At 43.8% G+C, this 25,200-nt stretch overlaps 1 protein-coding gene across 3 annotated transcripts in view; it reads left to right on the top strand.

The window, feature by feature from the left end:
* LOC106594265 (receptor-type tyrosine-protein phosphatase epsilon) overlaps positions 1-25,200 on the top strand; it is a 129,532-nt gene that overhangs the window by 89,354 nt on the left and 14,978 nt on the right. The window contains exons 3-6 of one of the 3 annotated variants that reach the window (XM_045687672.1): positions 11,840-11,917; positions 13,217-13,310; positions 14,763-14,836; positions 23,756-23,892. In XM_045687672.1, coding sequence (XP_045543628.1) covers positions 11,845-11,917; positions 13,217-13,310; positions 14,763-14,836; positions 23,756-23,892 — 378 coding nt within the window. In that variant the 5' untranslated portion in view covers positions 11,840-11,844. Of the gene's footprint in view, positions 1-11,839; positions 11,918-13,213; positions 13,311-13,413; positions 13,627-14,762; positions 14,837-23,755; positions 23,893-25,200 lie in introns of those variants that run through there. The other 2 variants (XM_045687670.1, XM_045687674.1) reach the window with 2 other exon arrangements.

The raw sequence follows: 25,200 nt of genomic DNA, 5'->3' as shown, positions 1-25,200 counted from the left end.
GAGAGCAGAGAGCATGTTCCCTTATGTCAAAATCAAATCACATTTTATTGGTCACATACACATGGATAGCAGAGGTTATTGGTCACATGGTTAGCAGATGTTATTGGTCACATGGTTAGCAGATGTTATTTGTCACATACACATGGTTAGCAGATGTTATTGGTCACATACACATGGTTAGCAGATGTTATTGGTCACATGGTTAGCAGATGTTATTGGTCACATGGTTAGCAGATGTTATTGGTCCATGCACATGGTTAGCAGATGTTATTGGTCACATGGTTAGCAGATGTTATTGGTCACATGGTTAGCAGATGTTATTGGTCACATACACATGGTTAGCAGATGTTATTGGTCACATGGTTAGCAGATGTTATTGGTCACATGGTTAGCAGGTGTTATTGGTCCATACACATGGTTAGCAGAAGTTATTGGTCACATACACATGGTTAGCAGATGTTATTGGTCAAATACACATGGTTAGCAGATGTTATTGGTCACATGGTTAGCAGATGTTATTGGTCACATACACATGGTTAGCAGAGGTTATTGGTCACATACACATGGTTAGCAGATGTTATTGGTCAAATACACATGGTTAGCAGATGTTATTGGTCACATACACATGGTTAGCAGATGTTATTGGTCAAATACACATGGTTAGCAGAGGTTATTGGTCACATACACATGGTTAGCAGATGTTATTGGTCACATGGTTAGCAGATGTTATTGGTCACATACACATGGTTAGCAGATGTTATTGGCCAAATACACATGGTTAGCAGATGTTAATGGTCCATACACATGCTTAGCAGATGTTATTGGTCACATGGTTAGCAGATGTTATTGGTCCATACACATGGTTAGCAGATGTTATTGGTCACATGGTTAGCAGATGTTATTGGTCCATACACATGGTTAGCAGATGTTATTGGTCACATGGTTAGCAGATGTTATTGGTCACATACACATGGTTAGCAGATGTTAATGGTCCATACACATGGTTAGCAGATGTTATTGGTCACATACACATGGTTAGCAGATGTTATTGGTCCATACACATGGTTAGCAGATGTTATTGGTCCATACACATGGTTAGCAGATGTTATTGGTCCATACACATGGTTAGCAGATGTTATTGGTCACATGGTTAGCAGATGTTATTGGTCACATACACATGGTTAGCAGATGTTATTGGTCCATACACATGGTTAGCAGATGTTATTGGTCACATACACATGGTTAGCAGGTGTTATTGGTCACATGGTTAGCAGGTGTTATTGGTCCATACACATGGTTAGCAGATGTTATTGGTCCATACATATGGTTAGCAGATGTTATTGGTCACATACACATGGTTAGCAGATGTTATTGGTCCATACACATGGTTAGCAGATGTTATTGGTCACATACACATGGTTAGCAGGTGTTATTGGTCACATGGTTAGCAGGTGTTATTGGTCACATGGTTAGCAGGTGTTAATACGAGTGTAGTGAAATGCTTGTGCTTCTAGTTCCAACAGTGCAGTAATATCTAACAATAATATCTAACAATTCCCCAACAACTACCTAATACACACAAATCTAAAGGGGTGAATGAGAATATGCACATGTAAATATATGGATGAGCGATGGCCGAGCGGCATAGGCAAGGTGCAATAGATGGTATAAAATACAGTATACACATGTGATATGAGTAATGTAAGATATGTAAACATTATTAAAGTGGCATTGTTTAAAGTGTCTAGTGATCCATTTATTAAAGTGGTCAATAATTCTTCAAGTCTGTATGTTGGCAGCAGCCTCGCTGAGTTAGTGATGGCTGTTTAACAGTCTGATGGCCTTGAGATAGAAGCTGTTTTTCAGTCTCTCGGTCCCAGCTTTGATGCACCTGTACTGACCTCGCCTTCTGGATGATAGCAGGGTGAACAGGCAGTGGCTCGGGTGGTTGTTGTCCTTGATGATCTTTTTGGCCTTCCTGTGACATCGGGTGCTGTAGGTGTCCTGGAGGGCAGGTAGTTTGCCCCCGGTGATGCGTTGTGCAGACCTCACTACCTTCTGGAGAACCTTGCGGTTGTGGGCGGAGCAGTTGCCGTACCAGGCTGTGACACAGCCCGACAGGATGCTCTCGATTGTACATCTGTAAAAGTTTGTGAGTGTTTTTGGTGACAAGCCAAATGTCTTCAGCCTCTTGAGGTTGAAGAGGTGCTGCTCCTTCACCACACTGTCTGTGTGGGTGGACCATTTCAGTTTGTCCGTGATGTGTATGGAGAGGAACTTAAAACTTCCCACCTTCTCCAATTCTGTCTCTTTGATGTGGATAGAGGGGGTGCTCCCTCTGCTGTTTCCTGAAGTCCCCATTCACACATGTACGTGCAGGAACACACACACACACACACACACACACACACACACACACACACACACACACACACACACACACACACACACAATACTAGTTTCCCACCGTGTATCTCACTCCTCTCAGCAGCATTACTGTAGTGTATGCATGGCCAACTTCCCAGTGCTCTCCTTCCCCTAGGCCCTGAACAACCAAGGACATTTATAGAGAGAGAGGGGAGGAGGGGAGGAGGCATGTCAGCTTTTATTAATCACCCAAGGAATGATTATTGACACAGACCCTCTGCCACACTGCCAGGATTACACAACACAGGGTAGGAGAGGGGAGGGCAGGAGAGGGGAGGGGAGGGGAGGAGAGGGGAGGAGAGGGCAGGGCAGGAGAGGGGAGGACAGGAGAGGGGAGGGCAGGGCAGGGCAGGAGAGGGGAGGGCAGGGCAGGAGAGGGGAGGGCAGGGCAGGAGAGGGGAGGGCAGGGCAGGGGAGGGCAGGGCAGGAGAGGGGAGGGCAGGGCAGGGCAGGAGAGGGGAGGGCAGGGCAGGAGAGGGGAGGGCAGGGCAGGGGAGGGCAGGGCAGGAGAGGGGAGGGCAGGGGAGGGCAGGGCAGGAGAGGGGAGGGCAGGGCAGAGGAGGGCAGGGCAGGGCAGGAGAGGGGAGGGGAGGGCAGGGCAGGAGAGGGGAGGGCAGGGGGAGGGGAGGGCAGGGCAGGGCAGAGAGGGAGGGCAGGGGAGGGGAGGGCAGGAGAGGGGAGGGCAGGGCAGGGGAGGGCAGGGCAGGAGAGAAGGCAGGGCAGAGAGGGGAGGGCAGAGGGGAGGGCAGGGCAGGGGAGGGGAGGGGAGGGCAGGGCAGGAGAGGGGAGGGCAGGGCAGGGGAGGGCAGGGCAGGAGAGAGGAGGGCAGGGGAGGGCAGGGCAGGAGAGGGGAGGGCAGGGCAGGGGAGGGCAGGGCAGGAGAGGAGAGGGCAGGGCAGGAGAGGGGAGGGCAGGGGAGGGCAGGAGAGGGGAGGGCAGGGCAGGAGAGGGCAGGGCAGGGGAGGGGAGGGCAGGAGAGGGCAGGGCAGGAGAGGGGAGGGCAGGGGAGGGCAGGGCAGGAGAGGGGAGGGCAGGAGAGGGGAGGGCAGGAGAGTGGAGGGGAGAGCAGGACAGGGGAGGGCAGGGGAGGGCAGGAGAGGGGAGGGCAGGGCAGAGGAGGGCAGGGCAGGAGAGGGGAGGGCAGGGCAGGAGAGGGGAGGGCAGGAGAGGGGAGGGGAGAGCATGAGAGGGGAGGGGAGGGCAGGAGAGGGGAGGGCAGGAGAGGGCAGGAGAGGGGAGGGCAGGGCAGGAGAGGGGAGGGGAGGGGAGAGCAGGAGAGGGGAGGGAGGGCAGGAGAGGGGAGGGGAGAGCAGGAGAGGGGAGGGTAAAGAGGGGAGGGCAGGAGAGGGGAGGAGAGGGGAGGGGAGAGCAGGAGAGGGGAGGGCAGGAGAGGGGAGGGCAGGAGAGGGGAGGGGAGGAGAGGGGAGGGCAGGAGAGGGGAGGGGAGGGCAGGAGAGGGGAGGGGAGAGCAGGAGAGGGGAGGGCAGGAGAGGGGAGGGGAGGGGAGGAGAGGGGAGGGCAGGATGTGGCTTCTTTTACACATGACACATTCCTCTGTTCTTCTCTGGTCTCCTCTGTTCTCCTCTGGTCTCCTCTGTTCTCCTCTGGTCTCCTCTGTTATCCTCTGGTCTCCTCTGTTCTCCTCTGTTCTCCTCTTTTCTCCTCTGTTCTCCTCTGGTCTCCTCTGGTCTCCTCTGTTATCCTCTGGTCTCCTCTGTTCTCCTCTGGTCTCTGTTCTCCTCCTGTCTCCTCTGTTATCCTCTGTTATCCTCTGTTCTCCTCTGTTCTCCTCTGGTCTCTGTTCTCCTCTGTTCTCCTCTGGTCTTCTCTGGGCTCTGTTCTCCTCTGGTCTCTGTTCTCCTCTGTTCTCCTCTGTTCTCCTCTGTTATCCTCTGTTCTCCTCTGGTATCTGTTCTCCTCTGTTCTCCTCTGGTATCTGTTCTCCTCTGTTCTCCTCTGGTCTCCTCTGGTCTCTGTTCTCCTCTGTTTTCCTCTGGTCTTCTCTGGTCTCAGGCCCTGCCCTACCCTACCCAGGCCCGATTGCCAAATTTAAGGCCCTGCCCTGCCGAACCCAGAAATCAGAAATATCTTCCATCTTTAGTATCCATTAGCTGCTGCTCCCTGTCCGACCTCCTCCTCTCTGTGCTTCTCACACTGCATGCTCTGCTGACCTCCTCCTCTCTGTGCTTCTCACACTGCATGCTCTGCTGCCAGTCCGACCTCCTCCTCTCTGTGCTTCTCACACTGCATGCTCTGCTGCCAGTCCGACCTCCTCCTCTCTGTGCTTCTCACACTGCATGCTCTGCTGCCAGTCTGACCTCCTCCTCTCTGTGCTTCTCACACTGCATGCTCTGCTGCCAGTCCGACCTCCTCCTCTCTGTGCTTCTCACACTGCATGCTCTGCTGCCAGTCTGACCTCCTCCTCTCTGTGCTTCTCACACTGCATGCTCTGCTGCCAGTCTGACCTCCTCCTCTCTGTGCTTCTCACACTGCATGCTCTGCTGCCAGTCTGACCTCCTCCTCTCTGTGCTTCTCACACTGCATGCTCTGCTGCCAGTCTGCCTGTGTGATGTATTTCATTACGCCATATGTCATCTTCACAGAGTCTTGCCCCGCCACTGAATGGACAAGTGTAGTGTTTATAATAACGCAAGATGGAGGAGAGGCTGCCTCTCGTCAGAGATCACATTTATTTGGGGTAATTGCTAAATATGACCTTTTCATTCAAGACAGGATCAATATATTGTTTCAGGCCTCCCGAGTGGCGCAGTGCTAGAGGCGTCACTACAGTCCCGGGCTTTATGATAACCGGCTGTGATTGGGAGTCCCATAGGGCGGCGCACAATTGGCCCAAGGTTGTCTAGGTTTGGACAACGCCTCCCGAGCCCGTTGGGGAGTTGCAGCGATGACACAAGATCGAAATTGGGGACAAAAAGGGGGTAAAATACAAAACATTTAAAATAAAAATGATATATAAATAAACTCAGAAAAAAAAGAAACGTCCTCTCACTGTCAACTGCGTTTATTTTCAGCAAACTTAACATGTGTAAATATTTGTATGAACATAACAAGATTCAACAACTGAGACATAAACTAAACTGAACAAGTTCCACAGACATGTGACTAACAGAAATTGAATAATTTGTCCCTGAACAAAGGGAGGGTCAAAATCAAAAGTAATAGTCAGTATTCTGGTGTGGCCACCAGCTGCATTAGGTACTGCAGTGCATCTCCTCCTCATGGACTGCACCAGATTTGCCAGTTCTTGCTGTGAGATGTTACGCCACTCTTCTACCAAGGCACCTGAAAGTTCACTGACATTTCTGGGGGGAATGGCCCTAGCCCTCACCCTCCGATCCAACAGGTCCCAGACGTGCTCAATGGGATTGAGATCCGGGCTCTTCGCTGGCCATGGCAGAACACTGACATTCCTGTCTTGCAGGAAATCACGCACAGAACGAGCAGTATGGCTGGTGGCATTGTCATGCTGGAGGGTCATGTCAGGATGAGCCTGCAGGAAGGGTACCACATGAGGGAGGATGATGTCTTCCCTGTAAGGCACAGCGTTGAGATAGCCTGCAATGACAACAAGCTCAGTCCGATGATGCTGTGACACACTGCCCCAGACCATGGACCCTCCACTTCCAAATCGATCCCGCTCCAGAGTACAGGCCTCGGTGTAACGCTCATTCCTTCGACGATAAACGTGAATCCGACCATCACCCCTGGTGAGACAAAACCGCGTCTCGTCAGTGAAGAGCACTTTTTGCCAGTCCTGTCTGGTCCAGCGACGGTGGGTTTGTTCCCATAGGCGACGTTGTTGCCGATGATGTCTGGTGAGGACCTGCCTTACAACAGGCCTACAAGCCCTCAGTCCAGCCTCTCTCAGCCTATTGCAGACAGTCTGAGCACTGATGGAGGGATTGTGCGTTCCAGGTGTAACTCGAGCAGTTGTTGTTGCCATCCTGTAACTGTCCCGCAGGTGTGATGTTCGGATGTACCGATCCTGTGCAGGTGTTGTTACACGTGGTCTGCCACTGTGAGGATGATCAGCTGTCCGTCCTATCTCCCTGTAGCGCAGTGTTAGACGTCTCACAGTACGGGCATTGCAATTTATTTCCCTGGCCACATCTGCAGTCCTCATGCCTCCTTGCAGCATGCCTAAGGCACGTCCACACAGATGAGCAGGGACCCTGGGCTTCATTCTTTTGGTGTTTTTCAGAGTCAGTAGAAAGGCCTCTTTACTGTCCTAAGTTTGCATAACTATTACCTTAGTTGCCTACCGACTGTAAGCTGTTAGTGTGTTAACGATCGTTCTACAGGTGCATGTTCATTAAGCATTGGAAACAGTGTTTAAACCCTTTACAATGAAGATCTGTGAAGTTATTTGGATTTTTATGAATTATCTTTGAAAGACAGGGTCCTGAAAAAGGGACGTTCCTCTTTTTGCTGAGTTATATATATATATATATATAGTTTCAGGTGATAATAAAACATGTTTTGTTTATTTACTTTCTCCTCAACTTGTTTCTCTATCTTTATAGCAAGTTAAGTTAGATAGCTTACACTGCAGGGCAGCTAGCCAGCTAGCTAAAAGCTAGGCTAGGTTGAAGATACCACTGTAGATAGGCACCGCCACCTAATAATTATAATATAAAGCATTACCATCACAATAAACTTAAACAGGAGGCAACAGTCATATAAGATAATTGGCTTAACAGCCAATGTGTATTATTTAACTTGACTATTAAAATAGTAATCACTTATAGGATGGGTAATTGTTTACAAGTTCCTAGCTATTCCATAAAAGCCATCAACGAAAACGCCATATTTGTATCTTCTTCTGTGGTTTGGTAACTTCCTGTTCTGCAACTGACTCTGGCTGGACTGAAAACGACACAAAGTTTGGATAATTTCAAAGTATACAGTGTCCGTTTCGCAATGGAACATTCAACCCCAAAGGGGTCGTTGCGATTTCACTCCGTTGTGAACGTCCCTATTGAAATGCATGACATCTAGCGCAACATAGCAGAGTGCTTATGGGTAATGAGACCTTAGCATCCATAGCAACGGCTCCTCCTTTGACGAGATGCAAGAGAGCAATTAGCTTTTAGCTAGCTACTTTCCGTCACTCTTATTTTCTGTGAAATAATCACTCCTGTCGACTCGGACAGTGATCTGGTCTTATATTTGACGAGGTTGAAGCACTTCTGACGCCATGTTATGATCTTAGTAAGATACGACTGTAGGTTACTGCGCAGTAGAGCACCAGAAAATGGCTTAGCTTCAAAATGTTACTGATCAATTTAGTAATACCCGAGCCCTGCACGTATCCTAGTAATTGATGAAAAAACAAATCTATACTGTAGTGTCGGGGGCCCGTCGGGCTCGGGTCGGGTAGCAGAGCTCTCTACCTCTCACTGCTTGCTTTATATTGTGACGACCCTGGGTTTATAAGCGCGGAAATCAACTCTGCCGCTTGAGCATGCTTTTGCGGCACAGTGGATAGTGCGCTGGACTTCGGGCTAGAAGATCGAGGGTTCGAGACCTGCTCCTTGCCTGTTTCATTACATTGGTGTCAGAAGTGGGATCGAACCTTGCATCCACGACAGTGCGTGTGCTTGGCCGGTGAGCGCGTTCCTGTAAGACGTAGAGTCGCAAGCTAGCGCGAGGACGCGCTCTTTGAAAGGAGGGAGTAGTGTAACGACCCTGGGTTTATAAGCGCGGATATCGACTCTGCCGTTTGAGCATGCTTTTGCAGCACAGTCGATAGCGCGCTGGACTTCGGGCTAGAAGGTCGAGGGTTCAATACCTGCTCCCTGCCTGTTTCATTACAATATCAAGGTTCTGATGAAGGACATTGATGAAAGCTCAAACATCAAGCTTTTAATATACTGAACAAAATATAAACGTAACATGCCATAATTTCAACGATTTTACTGAATTACAGTTCATACAAGGAAATCAGTCAATTGAAATAAATAAATTAGGCCCTAATCTATGGATTTCACATGACTGAGCAGGGGAGCTATATCTGGCCTTGTTTAACCCCGGAGCTACGTGGTTGTATCTGGCCTTGTTTAACCCCGGAGCTACGTGGTTGTATCTGGCCTTGTTTAACCCCGGAGCTACGTGGTTGTATCTGGCCTTGTTTAACCCCGGAGCTACGTGGTTGTATCTGGCCTTGTTTAACCCCGGAGCTACGTGGTTGTATCTGGCCTTGTTTAACCCCAGAGCTACGTGGTTGTATCTGGCCTTGTTTAACCCCGGAGCTACGTGGTTGTATCTGGCCTTGTTTAACCCCGGAGCTACGTGGTTGTATCTGGCCTTGTTTAACCCCGGAGCTACGTGGCTGTATCTGGCCTTGTTTAACCCCGGAGCTACGTGGTTGTATCTGGCCTTGTTTAACCCCGGAGCTACGTGGTTGTATCTGGCCTTGTTTAACCCCGGAGCTACGTGGTTGTATCTGGCCTTGTTTAACTGCGGAGCTACGTGGCTATGCACTAAGACCCCTGAGAGTGCTATATGTGTAAAACCATACAATGTGCTTACGCGGCTGGGGCATAGCGTAGTGGCTGGGGCATAGCACAGCGGCTGGGGCATAGCTCAGCGGCTGGGGTTTAGCATAGCGGCTGGGGCATAGCATAGCCTCTTAATATTGTTCTGTAGCGGGCTGGGGCACAGCATAGCGGCTGGGGCACAGCATAGCGGCTGAGGCATAGCATAGCGGCTGGGGCATAGCATAGCGGCTGGGGCATAGCATAGCGGCTGGGGCATAGCATAGCCTCTTAATATTGTTCTGTAGCGGGCTTGGGCACAGCATAGCGGCTGGGGCACAGCATAGCGGCTGAGGCATAGCATAGCGGCTGGGGCATAGCATAGCGGCTGGGACATAGCATAGCGGCTGGGGCACAGCATAGCGGCTGAGGCATAGCATAGCGGCTGGGGCATAGCATAGCGGCTGGGGCATAACATAGCCTCTTAATATTGTTCTGGTGACGATGGTGGGGAATTTGTGTTAATCTGCTTTGAAACACACGGCACTCATGTTCTAATTTCTAATCAGAGAATCATTGAATACACAGAACAAAACACATAGAGGCTGTAAACTAAGAGACATGTGTCCATAGTGGTCTGTATAGATGGATATGTGTTTAAATACCTTACTGAGGCTGTAAACTAAGAGACGTGTCCATAGTGGTCTGTATAGATGGATATGTGTTTAAATACCTTACTGAGGCTGTAAACTAAGAGACGTGTGTCCATAGTGGTATGCATAGATGGATATGTGTTTAAATACCTTACTGAGGCTGTAAACTAAGAGATATGTGTCCATAGTGGTCTGTATAGATAGTATGGATGTTTAAATACCTTACTGAGGCTGTAAACTAAGAGACATGTGTCCATAGTGGTCTGTATAGATGGTATGGATGTTTAAATACCTTACTGAGGCTGTAAACTAAGAGACATGTGTCCATAGTGGTCTGTATAGATGGTATGGATGTTTAAATACCTTACTGAGGCTGTAAACTAAGAGACATGTGTCCATAGTGGTCTGTATAGATGGTATGGATGTTTAAATACCTTACTGAGGCTGTAAACTAAGAGACATGTGTCCATAGTGGTCTGTATAGATGGTATGGATGTTTAAATACCTTACTGAGGCTGTAAACTAAGAGACATGTGTCCATAGTGGTCTGTATAGATGGTATGGATGTTTAAATACCTTACTGCGTGTGCTTTTCATTAACATACCACTTTTCAACATCACATGCAAATCTGGAAAATATCCCCATAAACTGCAGAATTTGGTTTCTTTTTTTTTTCTAGTCATAAAACAGGAATTTGAACAATCGTGTATTTTATTTGAATATTTGAAATGTTTGAAGTGTGTTGTTTTTTCCCCAAAACGTAAGCAGTGACATGGTTTCGTGATGTTTGGTCCGTTAGTCTATTGGCCCACCATGTGGACAAAGAAGGCATTACCATGACAACATGTTCTGCTTTATTGGCAGAAGACTAGTCTGAGTGGTCTGAGATCTGCCTTTAGACTACAGTCTGAGTGGTCTGAGATCTGCCTCTAGACTACAGTCTGAGTGGTCTGAGATCTGCCTCTAGACTACAGTCTGAGTGGTCTGAGATCTGCCTTTAGACTACAGTCTGAGTGGTCTGAGATCTGCCTCTAGACTACAGTCTGAGTGGTCTGAGATCTGCCTCTAGACTACAGTCTGAGTGGTCTGAGATCTGCCTTTAGAATACAGTCTGAGTAGTCTGAGATCTGCCTCTAGAATACAGTCTGAGTGGTCTGAGATCTGCCTTTAGACTACAGTCTGAGTGGTCTGAGATCTGCCTTTAGACTACAGTCTGAGTGGTCTGAGATCTGCCTCTAGAATACAGTCTGAGTGGTCTGAGATCTGCCTCTAGAATACAGTCTGAGTGGTCTGAGATCTGCCTCTAGAATACAGTCTGAGTGGTCTGAGATCTGCCTTTAGACTACAGTCTGAGTGGTCTGAGATCTGCCTCTAGAATACAGTCTGAGTGGTCTGAGATCTGCCTCTAGACTACAGTCTGAGTGGTCTGAGATCTGCCTTTAGACTACAGTCTGAGTGGTCTGAGATCTGCCTCTAGAATACAGTCTGAGTGGTCTGAGATCTGCCTTTAGAATACAGTCTGAGTGGTCTGAGATCTGCCTTTAGACTACAGTCTGAGTGGTCTGAGATCTGCCTTTAGACTACAGTCGCGGTGGTCTGAGATCTGCCTCTAGAATACAGTCATGTGTAAGGCTCTTGACTGGTTATCAATCAACAAGATAATTAAAGAAAAAACATTCTCATTTTATTTCATAATATACACCATTTAAAACAGCCAAACTTTATTCACAACAGTATTCAGTTGTTAAGAGACAGACATTCAGTAAATACTAGGAATAGATTGTCTATGTGTTATCCAGACAGAAAAGAGAAATAGACAAAATAACATTTTCGATTTAGAGCAATAAAGAACTTTAATAATTTAACTGAGCAAACCAGAAACCTTTCAATATATCGATTCAATCAATACATTAAAACAATTTAAATATAATACATAGGAAAGTTGTGCAGGACTATGGTAGATGAAGAATCAATCTATCTTTATAGACTGTTAGAGTATTTATCTGGTCAATATGTCAGTGTATTATGTATTTTTTGTAACATGTGAAAATATGATCGTATTATAAATTGTATTTTAATGTTTAAGGACTCTTGAAAGATTAGTCCAAATTAGGACTGAAAGAGAACCTAATCAAGTCAAATCAAATCTAATCAAGTACCTTTTTTTCACATTGTGTTTTTTATCAGGAATGAATCATCCATTTGTTTAACCTGACCTGTTAATAACTGTTATAATCTGTTTCTCTCTCTCTCTCTCTCAGTCACAATGGTCCCAGTTCTGTTTTTGATGGCAACCACGTTAACAACCAATGACACTTCCAATGAAGACCAGACAGGTGGTAAGTGAGACAGATGTAATTTACAGTACAATGTTCTTCTGGAGACATACAGTATACTACTTCATGTGTAACATGGTCAAAAAAGGCCCGATTTCTAAAACTGTTGGGACGTTTTTTCATGACTCAGTAAAATGTAATTCGTGTTTCTACACAGTAAATACACAGTAAGGCCTGTATCTATATTACAGTATATCCTCCACTGTCTGATAAGGTACTATTGTCCAACCTTCCTTTATTATTACAGGATCATAGTAAAGCTGGAGTGGATTAGTTTGGCCAGTAATTTACCATGTTGTTATCATTTGTAAACAGGCCAAATGGCTGGCTGTGAATGCCTTAACAACAGCCCTTCTGTCTCTCAGGTTTAAATGACATAACCCTAACCCTTAACAGCAGCCCTTCTGTCTCTCAGGTTTAAATGACATAACCCTAACCCTTAACAACAGCCCTTCTGTCTCTCAGGTTTAAATGACATAACCCTAACCCTTAACAACAGCCCTTCTGTCTCTCAGGTTTAGAGGAGCTTGTCCCTGATACTTATCTCCCTAGACAAAGTCTGCGGCCCAAATGGCAGCCTATTCCCAATATAGTGCACTACTTTTCCCCAGGGTCCATAGGGCTGTTGTCAAAAGTAGTGCACTATATAGGGAATAGGGTGCCATTTGGGACATAACCAAGTCAGATCTTAAATCAGGCCTCCATCCAGACCATAATAATGGGTCTAGTTGCCTGCCAACCTTAATTCCCACCTGTCATCCACCAGAGCAGGGTTGTGTTCAGTAGGGACAACACGGAAGAAAACACTCTGAAACTGATAGGTACTATCTGCTGTGGTCCAATAAGAAAAGGGTTGTTTTTGTTGTCCGTTGGGATTTTTTTTTTTTTTTGCCACAGTGTGCCTTATTGAACACTGCTCAGCACTTGGCCTGTACTCAACTCTCTGTAGCCCCGTAGAAATACAATAATTACAAAGGACATTCAAGATCTGAGGTGGCTTTTGACCTATCTAGTAATTGTACTGCTACGCTCAACTCTCTGTTCTACCACAGGCTTCTTCCTGTTCCTTTGTTGACTCTCTCTCTGCTGTCTGGATCCATCCCAATAACCTCTCCTACCTCCTGAAGTGTGTACTCGTTCACTACATTGGGTTGGTGGAGGCATGGGCTGGACTCGAGGGAGGGTTCCGTTATTTCCTTTCTAATCTATGAAGGGAAGTGAACAAGTGCACACTTTTAGAGGAAGGACATATTTTTGGTCCATAACCTCTGCCTCTTCCTTCTTCCCTCTCCTCTCCAGAAGACACTAAGTCCCAGAGTTCCCACATCCTGCCTACCGTGCTGGTCATCTCCGTGCTGCTTGTCATCAGCATACTGCTGGCCTGGTACTTCCTCAGGTAACGTACCAGTCATAGGGTGTGGTAGTGTGTGTGTGTGCTGCCAGACAGGGCGAGGGCTAGGGCCAAGGTGACGTCACCCTTCCTCTCCCCAATCAGCAAAGGGCGGAGCCTCCATTCAGGAAATGAAGCACTAGCAGTTGTTCATGCCTCATGCTGGCTACAGTAAAACTGACAACTACACAGCCAGGCGGGTTAGTATGAACGAGCTCAAGTCAAAGAGAGAGACCTACTGTAGCTGTAACCTAGCCTGTGTTCTGTGATCTCATCAACCCTGGACTCTAATGAGAAAGAACAACTTTTCCAGTTTCAGATGGTACCATACCAACGTATTTGTGTGCTTTATATAACGTATAACTAATGTTTTAACTTAGAACTTACAACTGTTCATTCTTAGAACTTAGAACTGTTAGCTCTTAGAACTTAGAACTGTTAGCTCTTAGAACTTACAACTGTTAGCTCTTAGAACTTAGAACTGTTAACTCTTAGAACTTAGAACTGTTAACTCTTAGAACTTAGAACTGTTAACTCTTAGAACTTAGAACTGTTAGCTCTTAGAACTTAGAACTGTTAGCTCTTAGAACTTAGAACTGTTAGCTCTTAGAACTTAGAACTGTTAACTCTTAGAACTTAGAACTGTTAGCTCTTAGAACTTACAACTGTTAACTCTTAGAACTTAGAACTGTTAGCTCTTAGAACTTAGAACTGTTAGCTCTTAGAACTTAGAACTGTTAACTCTTAGAACTTAGAACTGTTAGCTCTTAGAACTTAGAACTGTTAGCTCTTAGAACTTAGAACTGTTAGCTCTTAGAACTTAGAACTGTTAGCTCTTAGAACTTAGAACTGTTAGCTCTTAGAACTTAGAACTGTTAACTCTTAGAACTTAGAACTGTTAACTCTTAGAACTGTTAGAGCTTAGAACTTAGAACTGTTAACTCTTAGAACTGTTAGAGCTTAGAACTTAGAACTGTTAACTCTTAGAACTTAGAACTGTTAGTTCTTAGAACTTAGAACTGTTAGCTCTTAGAACTTAGAACTGTTAACTCTTAGAACTGTTAGAACTTAGAACTGTTAGCTCTTAGAACTTAGAACTGTTAGCTCTTAGAACTTAGAACTGTTAACTCTTAGAACTTAGAACTGTTAGCTCTTAGAACTTAGAACTGTTAACTCTTAGAACTTAGAACTGTTAGCTCTTAGAACTGTTAGAGCTTAGAACTGTTAGTTCTTAGAACTGTTAGAGCTTAGAACTGTTAGTTCTTAGAACTTAGAACTGTTAGCTCTTAGAACTTAGAACTGTTAGCTCTTAGAACTTAGAACTGTTAACTCTTAGAACTGATGTTTTGGAGTGAACTTGACTAATAGTCGTAGGTAAAATATATCCCTTTATGTCCTTTAATCTGTCATCCTCATGTTCTCTATCTTTTCCTCCGTCTCTCTCTGTCTACCTGGCAGGTTAAGAAACCAGAGAAAGGAGGTCGTCACAACAGTCGACAAGAAAATACCGAATGGAATCCTGGAAGAACAAGGTCCGGTCACCTTTAATAATGAGTGTTTATCTTCGTTATGTCACTGATCCTTTATTTCACCAGGGAAGTCGCATTGACATTGACATCTTTTTCAAGTGAGCCCTGGGTTGAAGAACAAAGTGAAACTGATTTGCTTTACACATAAACGCGTTGTTGAGAAGAGACAACTGAAAGAGTTTTAATGTCAAGCTGTAGGTGGAGTAGTCTTCTCTGCTCTGCAGGAGTCCCCTCACTGTCATGTGGTTGTTGTCTGTCTTCCTGTGGTTACTGATGTGAAGGAGACGACCGACAGATTGTTTTCTAACCTACATCAACTAAGAAGTCCCAATCTGCATCGCGCAGTAGCCTCGATGCTTCACTATGACATGTCCTTACCACATGATGAGCTATATTTAATGATGCTCTCTCCACATGTATTTCTTCAACACGGTTGGTGTGTTACATACACATTTATAAAAACAAGCAGCCATTGTTACATTCATTATTAGTAATAATATCACTGTTATAATCCTCTATAATAATGATAATATCACTGTTATAATCCTCTATTATAATCCTCTATAATAATAATAGTATCACTGTTATAATCCTCTGTAATAATAATAATATCACTGTTATAATCCTCTATAATAATAATAGTATCACTGTTATAATCCTCTATTATAATCCTCTATAATAATCATAATATCACTGTTATAATCCTCTATAATAATAATAGTATCACTGTTATAATCCTCTGTAATAATAATAATATCACTGTTATAATCCTCTATAATAATAATAGTATCACTGTTATAATCCTCTATTATAATCCTCTATACTAATCATAATATCACTGTTATAATCCTCTATAATAATAATAGTATCACTGTTATAATCCTCTATTATAATCCTCTATAATAATAATATCACTGTTATAATCCTCTATTATAATCCTCTATAATAATAATAATAATATCATTGTTATAATCCTCTATTATAATCCTCTATAATAATAATATCACTGTTATAATCCTCTATTATAATCCTCTATAATAATAATAATATCACTGTTATGATCCTCTATTATAATCCTCTATAATAATAATAATATCATTGTTATAATCCTCTATTATAATCCTCTATAATAATAATAATATCACTGTTATAATCCTCTATTATAATCCTCTATAATAATAATAATATCACTGTTATAATCCTCTATTAGCTGCATTGTTTGACACACATGAGAAGTGTTTGTTTTGGGATATCCAAACATTACAATAGTTGGAGTTAAGTGGAAACATTATGTACTTTTAAAGGACTTGTTTATACTCATAAATACTCATAACATATTATTATTATTATTATGCTTTCTCAATCTGAAATATTTTATCAAACAACATAATGTAAAGTATGGAGTATGGAGCAGGCTTCCTATAGGCTGTCCTAATAACAACACTGAGTTCCTAATCAGAATATAACTGGACAATAGAGCAGGCTTCCTATAGGCTGTCCTAATAACAACACTGAGTTCCTGGTCAGAATATAACTGGACTATAGAGCAGGCTTCCTATAGGCTGTCCTAATAACAACACTGAGTTCCTGGTCAGAATATAACTGGACTATAGAGCAGGCTTCCTATAGGCTGTCCTAATAACAACACTGAGTTCCTGATCAGAATATAACTGGGATATTGTTTACTTGACACGAGTGGCCATAGCACATGCCCAGGCTGGTAACCATTCAACTCTTCTGGTCACATTTCAAACACTTTTGTCAGAAGGTTTACAGTGGAGTTTATGTGTGTGTGTGTGTGTGTGTGTGTGTGTGTGTGTGTGTGTGTGTGTGTGTGTGTGTGTGTGTGTGTGTGTGTGTGTGTGTGTGTGTGTGTGTGTGTGTGTGTGTGTGTGTGTGTGTGTGTGTGTGTGTGTGCGTGTGCGTGCGTGTGTTTGTGTGTTTATTTTGGCACATTGACAATGAGGTTAACGAAACTAAGATTATTTCTTGAGGGATTTTCGCTCTGCAGAAGTATGAATCTATTTCCTGGACTGTGCCTGTATGTTTGTAGCAGAAAGACATGAATAACCATTTGATTGACTTGGTAACGTGTGGAGTAACCTACTGGTAGGACATTTTGTGACAATATGAAACTGTCTGTTTGTCTACTCATCCCCCACGGTGTACAGGGGATATCGTTGACATCATAGACATCTCAGAGGCGTTAAACACACCCTCATCATCAGGTCAGGTATACGGTGTGTAACCATAGTACCTGGGTCCAGAACCCACGTGTCACTAACACACCTGTAACCATAGTACCTGGGTCCAGAACCCACGTGTCACTAACACACCTGTAACCATAGTACCTGGGTCCAGAACCCACATGTCACTAACACACCTGTAACCATAGTACCTGGGTCCAGAACCCACATGTCACTAACACACCTGTAACCATAGTACCTGGGTCCAGAACCCATGTGTCACTAACACACCTCTTCCAGGGCATTGTGGCTTTTGACTTTTCTCAAATTCTGGACTCTAACAAAACCTTCCAGAGTATTGTTGCATGGGATTGTCACGTCCTGGCCATAGTAAGTTGTTATTTTCTATGGTAGAGTAGGTCAGGGCATGACAGGGGGTGTTTGTCTATGTTTTGTATTTCTATGTTCAGTTTCTAGTTTGGTATTTCTATGTTGGTTTTGTTTGGTATGATCTCCAATTAGAGGCAGCCGGTTGTCGTTGTCTCTAATTGGAGGTCATATTTAAGTTGATGTTTGTTCCACCTGTTTTTGTGGGTGATTATATTTTGAGTAGTGTGTTTTCTCTCTGCGTCACGGTTTGTTGTTTTTGTGTATTCAAGTATTTAGTGTATTGCGTTTTGTTTCATGGTAAATAAAATATGTGGAACTACGAACACGCTGCATTTTGGTCTGATCCTTTGAACAGCCGTGACAGGTATGCCAACAGAGTCTGCTATATTATAGTGTGGCTGTGCTTCCTCTGGCTTGGTGATGCTGGCTCTGGGGACAGCGACCTCTAAAAACTAGTGGCGTTCATTGGTGACTAATACACGTAAATCACTTGTTTGAAGAGTCTAGATTTCAATTAGATGTAAAGTATTCAGCATTTGAAATCAGTTAGTGTGTATCGCACATACAGTATTTAATACAATTATTTAAATGAATGTCTATGTACATCTGATTGATCGTAGATGTGCTTTCTCTAGGTTGCGATGGATGAAGTGATCGTCCTGAAGTTCCAACCTTTGTCTGTAAATGTTGTCTCTAAAAAAATGTGCTTCTCCGGCACTTCTCTGTGTACATACAGGCATCACCACTTCCTCTCAACTCAACCCATCTCTCTCTCTCTCTCTCTCTCTCTCTCTATTAAATTTCAATCTAAGGGGCTTTATTACCAACGCAAGTGAAATAGATAATAAAGAAAAGTGAAATAAACAATAAAAAATTGCTGCCACCCCCGTGCTTCACGGTTGGGATGGTGTTCTTCGGCTTGCAAGTCTCCCCCTTTTTCCTCCAAACATAACGATGGTCATTATGGCCAAACAGTTCTATTTTTGTTTCAACAGACCAGATTACATTTCTCCAAACAGTACGATCTTTGTCCCCATGTGCAGTTGCAAACCGTAGTCTGGATTTTTTATGGAGGTTTTGGGGTAGTGGCTTCTTCCTTGTTGAGCGGCCTTTCAGGTTATGTTGATATAGGACTCGTTTTACTGTGGATATAGATACTTTTGTACCTGTTTCCTCCAGCATCTTCACAAGGTCCTTTGATGTTGTTCTGGGATTGATTTGCACTTTTCGCACCGAAGTACGTTCATCTCTAGGAGACAGAACGCGTCTCCTTCCTGAGCGGTATGACGGCTGCGTGGTCCCATGGTGTTTATACTTGCGTACTAGTGTTTGTACAGATGAACGTGGTACCTTCAGGCGTTTGGAAATTGCTCCCAAGGATGACGCAGACTTGTGGAGGTCTACAATTTTTTTCTGAGGTCTTGGCTGATTTCTTTTGATTTTCCCATGATGTCAAGCAAAGAGGCACTGCGTTTGAAGGTAGGCCTTGAAATACATCCACAGGTACACCTCCAATTGACTCAAATTATGTCAATTAAAAGCTTCTAAAGCCATGACATAATTTTTGGGAATTTTCCAAGCTGTTTAAAGGCACAGTCAACTTAGTGTATGTCAACTTCTGACCCACTGGAATTGTGATACGGTGAATTATAAGTGAAATAATCTGTCTGTAAACCATTGTTGGAAAAATTACTTGTGTCATGCACAAAGTAGATGTCCTAACCGACTTGCCAAAACTATAGTTTGTTAACAAGAAATTTGTTTGTGAAAAACTAGTTTTAATGACTCCAACCTAAGTGTATGTAAACTTCCGACTTCAACTGTATATCTGTCCCCCTCCATCTCTTTCCGCTCTTCTCTCTCTCTCTCTCTCTCTCTCTCTCTCTCTCTCTCTCTCTCTCTCTCTCTTCTCTTTCTCTCTCTCCTTTTCTCTCTCTCTCTCTCTCTCTTTCTCTCTCTCTTTCTCTCTCTGCCTCTCTCTCTCTCTGTCTCTCTCTCAATTCAATTCAATTTGCTTTATTGGCATGACGATATTTACAATATTAAAATAAGAAGAATCTAAATTGTTAACGGGACAACATCAATAACCAAGGGTCAAAATAACCATACATTCAACAATAACAATAAGCATAGAGGACATGTGCAGGTTGATTGGTCTGTCAGACACTGTCCCTCATCTTATTGCAGGTGGCAATGTAGTGCGCTGCCAGCCCTCAGCTCTCTGTGTCTTCCCCCAACAGGACGGGTAGCCTATTCTCATCAGAGAGGTCTTTGAAACCTTGAATAAGGGTTTCACATTTGGGGAAATGACACTCTCTAATTGTTTTATATTTTTGGCATTTTGTCAGGAAATGCAGCTCTGTCTCAGGTTCTGCTGTTGTGCAGTGGTTGCACAGCCTTTCCTCTACAGGGAACCACGTTTTCCTGTGTCTACCCTTCTCAATGTCAAGGCTGTGCTCACTGAGCCTGTACTTTGTCAAGGTTTTTCTAAGGTTTTGATCAGTAACCATGGCCAAATAGTTAGCCACGGTGTACTGTCAATTTATGGCCAGATAGCACTGCATTTTGCTTTGTGCTTGTGCTTGTGGTTCCTAATAAGTAATGTAGTTTTGTTTTGACTGTGTTGTAATTTGGTTTATTCTGATTGATTGGATGTTCTGGTCCTGAGGCTTTAGTGTGTTAGTAGAACAGGTTTGTGAACTCAGGACCAGCTGGATGAGGGGACTCTTTTCTTTGCTCAGCTCTTGGCATTGCAGGGCTTGGTAATGATATGAGAGGGGGTCACTGTATTTTAGATGTTCCCAAAACTTAATTGCTCTTTTTTGAGTTTTTATTATTAGTGGATATTGGTCTAATTCTGCCCAGCATGCATTTTTTTTGTAGTTTTCCTCTGGACATGTAGGAGAATCTTACAGAACTCTGCATGCAGGGTGTCAATGGGGTGTTTGTCCCATTTGATGAAATCTTGTTTTGCAAGTGGACCCCACACCTCGCTGTCATAAAGTGCAATTCATTCAATGACACATTCAAATAGTTTTAGCCATATTTTAATAGGTATTTCAATTAGAATGTGTATTTCAATTTTTTTATGGCGTAGAATGCCCTGTGTGCTTTCTCTCTCAGTTCATTCACTGCATCATTAAGGTGTCCAGTTGAGCCTATTTTTAAACCTAAGTAATTGTAGTGTGTGCAGTACTATATATATTTTGTACCAGTTGAGAACTTTGGTCTAATTCCCTGAGATCTGGAAAATCTTCTCTGAGAAATCATTATTTTAGGTTTTTTGGGGTTTACTGCCAGAGCCCAGGCTCTTCTGTAGGCCATGTGCTGTGGGTGACAGCAGGCATAGGTCATCTGCGAAGAGCAGGCATTTAACCTCTGAATTGTAGAGACTAACACCAGTGGCTGAGGATTTTTCTAGAATAGTGGCCAATTCGTTGATGTAAATATTGAAGAGTGCAGGGCTCAGATTGCAACCCTGACGAAGGCCTCGCCCCTGGTTAAAGAATTCTGTTATTTTCTTCCCAATTTTAATGCTGCACGTATTGCCAGTATACATTGATTTAATTATGTCAAATGTTTTACCCCCTACACCACTTTCAATAACTTTGTAGAACAGTCCTGTATGCCAAATAGAATCAAATGCTTTTTGGAAGTCGATAAAGCAAGTGTATATTTTGGTATTATTTTGGTGGACATGATTATCTATCAGGGTGTGTAGGGTGTAAATATGATCGGTCATGCGATGTTTTGGTATAAACCCAATTTGGTTTTTACTCAAGACATTTTGCTTATTAAGGAAGTTTAGAACTCTTACATTTATAATACTACAGAAAACCTTTCCCAGGTTACTGTTCACACAAATGCCTGTAATTGTTGAGGTCAAATTTGTCTCCGTTCTTAAAGATTGGGGTTATGAGTCCTTGATTACAGATGTCAGGGAAATAACCTACACTCAGGATCAAATTAAACAGTTTTAATATAGCCAATAGAAATTTTGCACTAGTGAGTTTGAGCATCTCATTTAGGATGCCATCAGGTCCGTATGCTTTTTTAAATTTGAGGGCCTGAAGTTTCTTATAGAGCTCCTGGTCAGTAATTGGGGAGTCCAATGGATTTTGATTGTCCTTTATAACTTTTTCTAGTCCATTCAACTTCTCATGAATTTGGCGTTGTTCTGCGTTTGTGTCATTTTGAACAGTTTTGTAGAGTGTTTTAAAATGGGTTATCTATATGTCACCATTTTGTATCGCTAATTCCTCTTGTTTAGATTTTTGTAGTTTTTTCCAATTTTGCCAGAAGTTGTTTGTGTTTATGGACTCCTCAATTAGTGTCAGCTGCTTGCTGTTGTACTGTGCTTTTTGGGTTCTGAGTGTACGTTTATAGAGTTTTAAAGTCTCACAGTAATGAAGGCGTAATTCACCATTATTTGGGTCTCTGTGCTTTTGGTTGGATAGTGTTATACGTTTTTTCCTTATAATTTTACAATCTGCATCAAACCAGTTTCATCTGTGATTTTTTGTTGTTGTTGTCTTTTGTCAATTTCAGTTGTGCTTTTGCCGTTTGCCTGAATATATAGTTGATGTTTTTTACTGCTAGATTGATGCCTTCTTTACTGTGAGTGAATGTGGTATCCAGAAAGTTATCTAAGAGTGTTTTGATATTTTGGTTCCAGGTTGCTTTCTGGTATTCTTCTGTGCTGTTTTGGGCCCATCTGTATGAATTTCTGATGCTGTACAGCTTACTGGGCTGTGAATGTGTGGTTGTTTCCATGTCTGTTCTTTTGAGGAACAACGTAATTTGGCTGTGATCAGACAGAGGTGTTAGTGGCTTGACAGTGAATGAGCTGAGAGAGAAAGGGTCAATGTCTGTAATCATATAGGCTACTGTGCTGTGGCCAAGAGGTGAGCAATAGGTGAATCTCCCCAAAGAGACCCCCGTAACCTACCATTGACAAAGTACAGACCCAGGCTTCTACAGAGCTGCAAAAGATCCCTTCTGTTGTTGTTGACGGTGCTGTCACTGTTGTTTCTATGGGGGAGATTAAGACAGTTAGAAACAGTATGGCCTGTAATAAAGCTGTCCCCTCATGTGGTCGTTAGATCAGGTAGTGTTCCTGTGCCGCATTTGTGTCCCCACAGATGAGCACATTTCCCTGGTCCTGGAAATGGCACGTCTCTTCCTCAAGGGTGGGGAAGATCTCCTCTGAGTAATATGGGGATTCTGAGGGGGGGATATATATTGCGCAAAGGAACACATATTTTTCTGCCAGTACAAGTTATTTTTTCAGTTTTAACCAAATGTGATATTTACCCATTTTGAGGGGATCAATTAGATTTTATAGTTGGGATTTGTACCAAATGATCAGTCCTCCAGAGTCTCTGCCTCTATTGACAGAGCGGTGTTCCTAGAAGGCCAGCATCCCGGAGTCGCCTCTTCACTGTTGACGTTGAGATTGGTGTTTTGCGGGTACTATTTAATGAAGCTGCCAGTTGAGGACTTGTGAGGCATCTGGTTCTCAAACTAGACACTCTAATGTACTTGTTCTCTTGCTCAGTTTTGCACTGGGGCCTCACACTCCTCATTCTATTCTGGTTAGAGACAGTTTGCGCTGTTCTGTGAAGGAAGTAGTATACAGTGTTGTATGAGATCTTCAGTTTCTTGGCAATTTCTCGCATGGAATAGCCTTCATTTCTCAGAAAAAGAATAGACTGACGAGTTTCAGAAGAAAGTTCTTTGTTTCTGGCCATTTTGAGCCTGTAATTGAACCCACAAATGCTGGTGCTCCAGATACTCAACTAGTCTAAAGAAGGCCAGTTTTATTGCTTCTTTAATCAGGACATCAGTTTTCAGCTGTGCTAACATAATTACAAAAGGGTTTTCTAATGATCAATTAGCCTTTTAAAATGATAAACTTGGATTAGCTAACAGAACGTTCCATTGGAACACAGGAGTGATGGTTGCTGATAATGGGCCTCTGTACGCCTATGTAGATATTCCATTCAGCTACAATAATCATTTACAACATTAACAATGTCTACACTGTATTTCTGATCAATTTGATGTTATTTTAATGGACAAAAAATGTGCTTTTCTTTCAAAAACAAAGACATTTCTAAGTGACCCCAAAGTTTTCAACTTTAGTGTTTCTCTCTCTCTCTCTCTCCCTCCCTCTCTCGCTCTCCGTCTCTCTCTCTCTCTCTCTCTCTCTCTCTCTCTCTCTCTCTCTCTCTCTCTCTCTCTGTCTCTGTCTCTCTCTCTCTCTCTCTCTGTCTCTCTCTCTCACAACACCCCTTCGAGCAACAAACTGAACCTGTCTTCTCTCTCCCCCTTCCTTCACCCACAGAGCAACAGACAGTGGTGCTGCTTCCCAGATCCCCCTCTGCCTCTAAGACCTACTTCCCCATCTCAGTCGACTGTCTGGAGGAGGAGACCAGGATACGTTCCGCTGACGACGGCAAACTCTTCAGAGAGGAGTTCAATGTAAGGACTATTCTACTACTACTACTACTGTCCTAGTACTGTAATCAGTTATAGACAAACAGGTCAGAGAGGAGTTCAGTGTAGGTGTAACCCTCTCCTCTAATGTTCTCAGTACTGCTACAGCAGTAATGTACTCAGGAACTAAATATCTGTCTGTCTGTCTGTCTGTCTGTCTGTCTGTCTGTCTGTCTGTCTGTCTGTCTGTCTGTCTGTCTGTCTGTCTGTCTGTCTGTCTGTCTGTCTGTCTGTCTGTCTGTCTGTCTGTCTGTCTGTCTGTCTGTCTGTCTGTCTTGTCTGTCTGCCTGTCTGTCTGTCTGTGGATAAAAGTGTCCTTATGGCGCCACTGTAGGATGAATATACAATGTTGGATTGGAAAGTGAATTTATATCAGAAGCTGAGAGGTAGAATGTAATGTAGGATTTCATTTTGATCAAGTAAAGATACCCAGCGGCTGTGATGGACGCTGTATGTTTTGATATCTTGAGGAAATTAGGAAAATTACAGTGGTTCATCATGTGTCACACATGTATGAGTCGTTGATAAAGTGTCCCTGTGTTCTATTTGGGGATTCATGATTCAGGGGGGTTTTCTACGGACGTCCAAACACAGCCTTGAGTTTATGATTCAGGATGATTCAGGATCTCTGGACCGTAGGATACACTCTTTGTGGGAGGTTTTCCATGTAGAGGAAGTTTACGTTCGTCACTGTTAATGGACTGGAGGTGGTACAGGAAGTGCCTATAGACTGCCTTAACAAAGACCTGTAGGTTTCACTATACAATACACATGCTCTGCCTGGAAGCAAGGCCTATGTAATACTGGTAACCTGATAGGTTTGTAATGCATGGTATGTTATGTAAACTGTTGAACAACGTGTTATAAGTGGCGCCTGATTCAGGTTTTTAAGTTTCAAAGTTTATTCGCCACGTGCACAGGATACAACAGGTGTAAAACAGTGCAGCACAAGGCCTGGTCCCAGATCTGTTTGTGCTGTTGTAACAGTGTAGGTTCCGTCCCTCTCTTCGCCCCAACCTGGGCTCGAACCAGGGACCCTTGCACACATCAACAACTGACACCGACAAAGCATCGTTACCCATCGCGCCACAAAAGCAAGGGGAAACCCTACTTCAAGTCTCAGAGCGAGTGACGTCACTGATTGAAACGCTATTAGCGCGCACCACCGCTAACTAATTAGCCATTTCACATCGGTTACACTGTGGTCGTCCTACGGTCATTGTGGGATCATCTGTTTGTGCTGTGGTCGTCCTACGGTCATTGTCACAAACAGATCTGGGATCAGCCTAGTGT

This window comes from Salmo salar, chromosome ssa01 (genome assembly GCF_905237065.1).
Source record: "Salmo salar chromosome ssa01, Ssal_v3.1, whole genome shotgun sequence".
NCBI lineage: Eukaryota > Metazoa > Chordata > Actinopteri > Salmoniformes > Salmonidae > Salmo > Salmo salar.
The sequence above is the reverse complement of the archived record's forward strand: the minus strand, read 5'-3'. Positions and strand labels throughout refer to the sequence as shown.